This window comes from Mustela lutreola, chromosome 10 (assembly GCF_030435805.1).
Source record: "Mustela lutreola isolate mMusLut2 chromosome 10, mMusLut2.pri, whole genome shotgun sequence".
NCBI lineage: Eukaryota > Metazoa > Chordata > Mammalia > Carnivora > Mustelidae > Mustela > Mustela lutreola.
This window is the reverse complement of record NC_081299.1, coordinates 102,452,152-102,461,511: the sequence shown is the minus strand read 5'-3', so window position 1 is coordinate 102,461,511 and position 9,360 is coordinate 102,452,152. Positions and strand designations below refer to the sequence as shown.

Sequence of the window (9,360 nt, the reverse complement as noted above, 5' to 3'; positions counted from 1 at the left end):
ATATTGACATTGGTGATAGAGGCTGGTGGCATCTCTGCCTCTCCTTCCCCTGCCCAGGCCTTCTGGCAAGGGCTTGAAGACCTCCCAGCTACCCCTCAGGGGTTCTCGTGGGTCTCCTACCCAGGGCTGAGCAAGAAGGAGGTGACCCAAAGGAACCCGCCTCTCCCAAGGAGCAGCTTGGGCACACTCCTCCTCTCTGTGCTCTGTTGCACCGCTGACCAAGCCCTCCACCCCACCCCCATTGTGTTATAAATTTAGGCAGTTCAGGTTGCAAGATTCAGTGGACAGATAGGGGCTTTCTAGTCAGTCTAAATGTCCTGGTCACTTAGCAGTTAGTGAGTGGTATCTGATGATCAAGTTTCCTTAGCCATAAAAGGCAGTAAGGTTTCTAGACCGTACTGGAAGAACTTCCTACTTTCTAAACCTTACTAGAAACCTTAGTAAGGTTTCTAAACCTCTCAGAGGTTTCTAGAGAGAGTTAAATGAAGTGATATTTGCCTGAAACATAGCAAATGCTTCCTCGGTCTTAATCCCCACCCCCCGCAACGCTTCTGCCCACCTCCATTCCATGCTGCTTTTCTAAATAGGAGATAATGATCCCTAGAAATGGAGGGGGAAGGAGGAAGGTATGTATTCACGTCAACCACAGCGTCTTCCAGATTAGGCATTAAAACATTTATTACTCTTTCCACTGAGCTGTGCGTGGGACTAGGAATTTGTAAAAGATAAGAAATACTTTGCATGTAACAAAGGAAATGGAACTAACAGGCAACATTCTACACGGAAGAGGCCCGAATAGCTCAGAGCCAGGAGTGGAGGCTTTCGTATGAGCAGCTATAGCAAATCTCCCTGTCGGTCCTCTGCAGTGTGGGCGGGACAGAAAGCTTCCGGTTGGGCCAGGGACGGGGAAGGTTTCCGGTGGTAGGAGGAAAACAGTAAGGCAGCCATCTTGTAAAGGGAGGCAGTAGGACCTGGGCCTGTGGCCTTGTTTCTTCCTGTATGAAGCCAGAGGGGGAGAGCTCGATAGAGGACTCCCAACAACCTCTGTATCTACTTGTCACCCCCAGATTAGTGAGTCTTTGTTTTTAGGGTCTCTTTGTGCTGTTTCACCAGGGAACCAATCCACTCCATGGTTTTCTGCTTGGCTTCCTCCCAGCTGAAGAGCGGCTTATACCCCAGATCCCGCTGAGCTTTCTTATAGGAGAAGGTAAATACACTATTTAACAATGTCACTGTGTGGCGGTTGAAGGGGGGTGGATATTTGTAAATTGGACGGAGCAGAAAGCTCACTATTTCCAGTAGGAAGGCAAGCCAGTACTTCAGACATATGGGAAGGCTCATTCTGGAATCAAGGGAGAAGCCCCATTCCTTGCTCAAAGTGTAGTTGAAGTCATCATAGCTTTGGTGAGGTGTGTCATCAGAGATGTAATAGAACTGTCCTTGGACGCTTGGGGCTTTCTTGGGGTCCCGTAGGGCCCTCAAGGCCAGAATGTGAGCCCAGGCCACATTGCCAACATAGACAGGATTGGCGATGGAGAACTTGCTCTGATGTGTCAGGACCCCATCGTTCCTCAGGGCCTTGTATATACAGTCATAAAGGAATGCACTTCCTTCCCCATAGATATACATGGGCCTTAGGGCACAGGTGTGCAAGGTGCCACCATTTTTAAGGGCCCACCCATTAGCAGCTAGCACCGCCTTCTCTGCAAGCTTTTTGCTGTAGGGGTATGGAGCAGACCATCGTGATTCGAGATGCTCTTCTTCGTGGCCATTCTGGATGATTTCCCTGTAGGAGTTGGGGCCAGCCACCTCAATGGTGCTGGTATAGATGAAGATCGGCACACTAGCCTGGGCACAGGCTTCCAAAAGGAGCTGAGTACCTGCCCATAGGGAGTACAACATCAGCGTCAACAAATAACCTAAAGGGCCTATCATGGCTGCAGACCATGTCCACCCCCTTCCCCAAGTGAGATGGTTACTGCAGATCAGGAGGAGTGCATTCCTCTGTGTCTCCAGCTAAGATCTGAACATGCTATAGCCATAGGAAAAATGCAAAAAGGCAAAAGTGAGAAGAAACCGAACTTTGGGTTCTGGAGAGCAAGAATTCTAGTTTTTTTTTTTTGAATTCCTGGACCTGTGTGTGTACTTTGAATTTTGGAAAAGGACAGAGGATCGCCGTTTTATGTTTTGCTGAGTGAAGACATTAGAAAATTTTCACTTATCCCTACCACCTCGTTAAAAACAGTTTATTTTAAATAAAATATAATTAGGAGGCCATACTCAGAATATGGACTAGAATTTTACCTAGTCCTGATTGAGTGTTCCATACAAAGGCCACTCCTAATTCTGACTGTGACTCCTTTTATCCCGGTCTGAAGAGTGGGGGTGAGAAACCTTCCTTTTACTTACTATTCTGGAGCCTGACATTGGCCTTCTAGGTTGAGCTTGCTGGAGAACCAGTAGGGGGAGTGTGCCCTCTGGTGGTTGATACCTATAATGGGATAATCTTGCAGAATCCTTTTAGCTGAGGGAGGTCAAGCAGAGCACCTTCCCCTTAAGTATACCGCCCCCCGCAAAGTTTCATTTTTATTTCTCTCTCTCTCTCTCTTTTTTATCTGTGCAATTTGATTTTTCAGAGAGACAGACTCATTAAAAAAACATCAGATCTAGAGGCTGAGAAAATGTGGGGCTAATCAACCTGCAGAGAGGGAAATGACCATTATTTGAAGTATCTTTTTTTTGCCTAAAATTAATTTATTGAGTTATGGACTAGTTTATTTGTCCATGGAAGCTACATTTGAAATATTAATTCTTTGCTAAAATTTGATGATTTAAAATTAAATGTGCACATCAGAGAAATATTCATTTAACTCATCTAATATTACCATGTATGAAAGTAAATGTCCTCATATGTATCTAGGATCTGAAATTTCCCAAAAGCCTTTATTTTTTTTCAGCATGACAGTATTCATTATTTTTGCACCACACCCAGTGCTTCATGCAATCTGTGCCCTCTCTAATACCCACCACCTGGTTATTTGAAGTATCTTTTAAACCTGGAACTGACCTTGGTTTTAATTAACTGGTACCTCTACCACTTCTCAGGGGTTTCAAATGCCCTGTTGTTGGGAGTCGTGGAGAGCAGGAATTAGCAGAAGAGGCTAAAAAGGAAAACTCAGTTAATCTAGCACCCTCCTTGCAGCGTGGGAGTGGAGAGGGTATGGATAAGTAGAAATTAGAAAGGGTCTTCCTTGAGGTTGTACTACTTTACGCTGGAGACCCTAAAGCAACGAGTTGCTTTAGAGAAGAAGCCTCTGTCTAAGACTCATTCTAAGGACCAACTTTGTAGCGCAGGGCATGAAAACCAGATGGGACTGGGGGTTGGGGCGCTGTGGTCCTAGAGGGACTGGCCTCCATCGCTCAGAAGGATGACTTTGCATGTGAAACTAGTAAGGGATTTAAGCTAATCCCTTAAACAACTGTGTCTCCTTTTAAAGTAGATTGGAAAGTCGCAAACCAGAAAGAGCCACCAGCCATTTACTGATGAGGATCTAGGGGGGGTGACTTTGGGCACCTAGCTAGAAAGGCCCCTTTTACAAAAGACCCAGCAGCGAGCTGAAGAAGTACTCTTATGGATATGGGGAAGCTATTATTGTTAAGAAGATACCACGGGAAGGCCAGGCCTGGGTAATTCTGTCCTGCCAGACGGCTGGGAACTAGCTTTGCAGGTCTCTTGAGATGAATCCTTCTTTGAGGTGAGCAGGAAGGAGCTAGATGTTCTCATTAGGCTGGGGGATCTCCCACAGGAGTCCTGCTGGAAGGAAACTGGCCGGGAGCTTTGGCCCTTCACTCATAGTGGACACGGGGACCCTTCTTATCACAGAGTTCCTAGCTCTTGGCCTTACTGTGTGACTACCAACTCAGAGGGGCACAGAAAGGCTAATATGATGACCAGAAAGGCATTTGTGAGGTCTGCTCCTTGCCCAGGAGAAGCAGAAGAGAGTTGGATAGCCAGAGTTCAAGGTTGGATTGGAGTCGACCCTTGATTGGAGCTTCAGTTAGAAAGAGCTTTTGTGGCCTTTGGAGACACATAGGTGTGGGCTTAAATTCCAGCTTTCCTACTTGAACAAGTTATTTAGCTTTGCTCAGCCCCAGTTTCCTCCTCTAAAAAACTGAGCATAGCAGCCTTGAATCTCTCAGGAGTGATCAGAAAAAGCAGCTGGGGCAGACTCAGCAGGTGTTTGGGGATGGGAGCCTCTCCTTCCTTCCTGTTCTGTTTTCTGAGCCTGATGCACCCACCTCACTCCATAGCCTCCCTGGGATACTATACCCTTCAGATTGACATTCATGATGGTCTCTCGGTGAAGGACATTCATGACGTCAATGACAGAGGCAGTGTGAATGACAACCGAGATGCCCTGGCAAGCTCTCTTCAGGCACTGCTCATCCAGAATGTCTCCTTCCACCATCATCAAATTGGTCTTGCTCTGGAGCTCTGTGTGAACACAAGGCAGGTCACTGGAAGGTTTTCTGGATCTGAAAGTTTCCTGATAAAGGGAGCGTTTTCCCAGGTCTTCAAGCACAGGTACATGGGGGGAAAGGGTGGGAATGGGGGACAAATCCATGGAAGGAACAAGTTAAACAGAGGCACATACGTCAGAATGTGTAGCATTTATTGGGGAAGAGTGAACACCCGTTTCCATCCCATTTTATTCTAAAGGAAGGAAGGAAGGAAGGAAAGAAGGAAGGAATTCGTGCAGTGAGGAGTCAAGTCAAGTATGGCTAGGATGGAAATTCTTTAAGAGATTCATGGGAAGTTCATAAAATTCATAAAGGAGAGTTAGGGTGATTATGGAGGGTGGATATATGAGGAAAGAATTTGAATTTAATCCTAGAGGGAATGAGGACTCACACGTGCATTTGGAACAAGAAGAGAAACATAAACACAGTTGTGGGGTCGGTGCAGCCAACCCGGGCTGCACTATGTGAAATGGGTCAGTGTGAGGCATGAAATGGAGACATTAATTGAGAGAGAAATGGAGAGCATGTCTGCAGCAGGGTTCAGAAGAGGAGGACAGAGCCTGGGGGTGGCTCCCCCAGCAGCAGCAGGCAAGGGGGTGGCTCCCCCAGCAGCAGCAGGCAAGGGGGTGGCTCCCCCAGCAGCAGCAGGCAACAGGGTGGATACATAGGCTCGACTTCTCAGAACCTATCCAGCCAGCTCTTGGTTCTTATTGGAGGGAGGCCGAGAGGAAGAGGTAGAATCCATGTCAACCCAAGTATTTCCTGCGTAGGTGACCAGAAGGATAATGGAGCCAATAGCAGGGAATTTAGGATGGGCCCAAATGAGAGGCTTAACTGAAAAAACAAAAAACAAAAAACAAAAAAACAAACCAAAACCTGATTAGATATCATCTAAAGCAGGTATCAGTGCCGAAAATAAGTCAGCCACCAAGGGACTAACATTCTGGCCATTGAGCCAAGGGCAGTGGATTCAACCTCAGGGACATCACCTTCTTGGAAATTCACAGGAAGGGGCACTTCAGGTAACGTCCTCACTTCACACTGGCCAGTGAACTAAACAGGGTGCCACGAATAGTTTGGATAAATACCCTCCACTTATTTTGTGCTTTCTGCTTTGCCCACACCACCACAGTGTCCTGATTTTTCTTTCATGGCTATCTCATGACATAGGTATTCCGATTTCCACTATACAGACAAGGAAACTGAGGTAGATTCAGGTTAAGGGGCAGGTCTAAGTCACAGTTCCTTGGAAGACTCAGGCCTGTCCCTGCCTTCAAGCCTGGTTCTCTTTCCCCTGTCACCCAAGGGCAGGACTCTTTTTCTTTCCCTGAGGCAGATTAAGGATAATCTGCATACATACATTGTATGCATGTTATGTATGTATGTATTTAAAGGGTAAGACAGTTTCATGGAAATAGGCAATGGAGACCCGAGAACAGTGAGAGAGAAACTGGAGTGAAAAATTCAGTGCAGGGAAATTTCCTTCCTGGGTTACAACTTGGAAGAACCATCTGCTTCTCCCTATGCTTCTGCCAAGTTTGCTCCGCCCTGGGCAAGTTCCCGCTGCTGGGCAGCTCCAAGAAGGCCCCGGAGGGGGAGAAAGGCAGGGGGAAAGCTGCTGGGAATCGGTAGGATTTTCTCTGATTGTGTCCCCATCTCTGCCTCCCCGCCCCTTGCCCCGCTCCCTTCTTCCCTTGTCCCTTCTCTGCTGACTTCGCAGGCTGGCTCCGATCAACCTATTAGTTTGCAGGGGTGCGGAGAGACCAGAAGAGGGCGCTGCCGATGTGTGGGTGGTCGAGGCGCAGCTCCCGCCTTCCTCAAGGCTCTGCGGACTCCTGCATTCTGCACAGCCCGAACTCTCCCTTGCTTACACGGTGTGGGCTGCCTTGTAGGGAGGCCCTGAGAGAAGCTACTAGACGAATTAGTGGCTAAGAGCACAGCCGCTGCACTTAGACCTTCGGGGTTCAGTTCCAGCGTTGCCATTTTTCAGCGGGGGGACCTTGAACAAGTTAGCCTTTGCTATGGTCTGCGAGTTTGTGTCCTGCCAAATTCATGCGTCGAAATCCTAATGCCGGTGTGATGCTGTCAGGAGATGGGGCCTTCTCTCGAGAAGGGTCTCGAGGGTTTGACCTCATGAGGGGGTCATCGAAAAGAGATCCCAGAGAGAGCCCTCTACAGCAAGAAGACACAGGCTCTGAACGCCGAGGGAGCTCTCACCAGAACATGACTCTGCTTTGCTCTTGGACTTCTGCCCCCAGAGCTGTGAGAAATAAAATATCTAACGGGTTGAAGCCACCCAGCCTGGGGGATCTTTTTGTAGCAGCCTTAGCAGACTAAGACACCCTTCTGTGCCTGCTTTCTTGTTTAAAAAGAGGAGGATAACATTACCTATCCTCCAGGGATGGTACCAGGAGCAAATGAATCGACCTGCGTAGAACACGGAGCGCAATGCCTAGTGTAGACAGACCGCTGTGAGGATTCTCCATTGGGATCTGTAGAGAGCCCCCTGCCCGCCCCGGATGCAGCCTGACTGGTCACACCAGGGAACTGTCTTCTGGTTGAACCTTGCCTTTCCCCGCATGGGCTGTCAGACTGTGAGTATTACTGAGAAGAAAAGATCGCAAACAAGTGGTGCTGATCGTGTATGTTCATATGTGTTCATCAGAGGCCCCGTTGAAGCAAAGGGTAGAGGAAATAGGACATGTGAGATGTTCAGAGCACAGGAATGAGGAAGAGAAGAGTGATGGGTACAGTCCTGGAGGGCGGCGGGGGGTGTGGGAGGTTGTGTGTGGAGAGGTAGGGTCTTCCGCGCACCCTGGGCCTGCATGTTGACACCCAGTCCACAGGGGCTGGGAAGGGGAGGGGCTGCTTTGGGGGATACACAGTGGGGAAATGGGAGAGACTGAAGACTCCCTTTGCCAAGAGGCAGCCTTAGAGCCATATGACGGGGACATCCGTGATGAGGCTCTCTCTACTCTGAGCCCTGCAGTCCATTAATCAGAGTGCCTCGGCAAGTTGCTTTACCTTCATATACCTTGATTTCCTCAACACCCTGTTGGGGGAGAGCCCCTTCCTACCTTCCTCAAAGGGCTGTTTCAAGGATTTGGGGGTGAAACAGGTTTTTAGAAGTCTAGGTTGGCATTAGCACCGGGGCAGCAGTCTGGGGAAAGCAGCAGAGCAGTGAACAGATTCTGCTGTCACTTTTTTTTTTTTTTTAAATGTTATTTATTTATTCGACAGACAGAGGTCACAAGCAGGCAGAGAGACAGGCAGAGAGAGGAAGGGAAGCAGGCTCCCTGCTGAGCAAAGAGCCCAATACAGGGCTCGATCCCACGACCCTGAGATCATGACCTGAGCGGAAAGCAGAGGCTTAACCCACTGAGCCACCCAGGTGCCCCTCTGCTGTCACTTTTCTTGTGGAGAAGAGATGTATAGGAATTACACATGAGGAACACATGCTCTGGAGCCTCACAGTTTGTCTCTGGCTCCCTCCCATGCTGTTCGTTGTGTGTCCTCTCCACCTTCCTCCCCCCATCCTGTCACATACACACGTGTGAACACACACATACACGCACACACTCACACAGGCACGCACGCACGCACGCACGCACACACACACACACAACACATTCAGCTTCACCTTCACTGGAAATGCTAAATGAAGCCACAGAAAGACCAGGGCAATTAAGAGGGGCAGGGACCTACTTGTAGGATCTCCAGATAATGGTGCTTGCCTGCCCTTTGGAGGTGTTGCACAGCTATTGCCAAGTCCACAATCTTCAGAACATTAGGGTTGTTGACAAGGGAGAGATACGTGATTTTATAAATGACAAGAAAAGAGACCTAGAGGCCAGAGTGGTGGGCCTGCAGTAATCCAGATCTCGAGTTCTGGATCAGGGTCAGACCCTGTCTCCTGACAGCTGTGTATGTCTTACATTATACCACCTCTGATTTCCTTTCTGATGACTTTGGACAGGGAATCATCCTTGATTTGGCTACAACTTTCCTTGATCAGCTAGACAAGAACCCCTCCCCATACCTGTGTAGAGGTTAAGATGGAGCAACCCACCCATGAACTCAAGTTCACTTACTAGAAAATTCCTCCCGCTGTTCTGGTCTGAAGACTTTGTCCAGTGCCCGGATCTCCTGCAGTTCCTTTTCTTCTGCCAACAAGCGAACGATCCTCTGACCCAGAAACCCTCCTGCACCTGTCACAAGACAGCTCCACCCAGCCATGGTCAAATAGGGTTGCCAAGAAGCACTCTCCAGGAATGAAAAAACTGGTGAGCAGATTAGATTACAGGGTGACCCTGGGATGGCCAGAAAGAGAAGTCAGGTGGTTATAGGCTCCATTTTTGCAAAACTCCCATGCCCAGGACCAGTTGAAAGAAAATTAAAAAGTGCTAACCTGTTAGACTGTTGGAAGCCACTTGGAAGAGCCTGGGTTCTGGTCTCCTTATTTCCCAAAGGCAGGCCTGGAGTTTTATCCACTCTTGTTTCTGGCTCAGCCTCTTCACCTTGAACTCTTACCACATACTCTTTGCTCATGCCTTTTCCAGGTTCCCTCCTCCCCCAATGAGTAGTGACCTTTAATATATCTCTCATTCCTCTGAGGCACAGGAAACAAGTTTCAGGGCCACAGTGTGATAAAGGTTTGGTTCTCCTCGCAACAAGACATCCGGCAGTCAGTGCCAGCTGTCTGGGAGGCCAAGACCTGCGGATTTAAATGAAAAGACAAAATCTGCCAGCACAATGGGAAAGTTTGCCTTGTGAAGTAAATACATTTGGGGAGAAGATCCACGGTGTACTCCATTAGCTCCCCTCTCAGAGTGTCATTGG

At 48.4% G+C, this 9,360-nt stretch overlaps 1 protein-coding gene and 1 long non-coding RNA gene across 2 annotated transcripts; one reads left to right on the top strand and one right to left on the bottom strand.

Annotated features, from left to right (window-relative positions):
• Positions 1-653: 653 nt before the first annotated feature.
• Positions 654-9,014, bottom strand: LOC131809998 (3 beta-hydroxysteroid dehydrogenase/Delta 5-->4-isomerase). Its single transcript, XM_059137541.1, has 4 exons — positions 8,930-9,014; positions 8,613-8,831; positions 4,331-4,495; positions 654-1,880 (listed from the first exon to the last, which is right to left on the bottom strand). Exons 2-4 carry the CDS (start codon positions 8,755-8,757, stop codon positions 1,069-1,071), a joined length of 1,122 nt encoding a protein of 373 aa, XP_058993524.1. The 5' UTR covers positions 8,758-8,831; positions 8,930-9,014; the 3' UTR covers positions 654-1,068.
• On the top strand, positions 1,093-7,681 carry LOC131809999 (uncharacterized). The gene is made up of 4 exons (XR_009345363.1): positions 1,093-1,207; positions 4,312-4,585; positions 5,422-5,543; positions 6,242-7,681. It is a non-coding gene; the product is annotated as an uncharacterized LOC131809999 (long non-coding RNA).
• Positions 9,015-9,360: the final 346 nt, after the last annotated feature.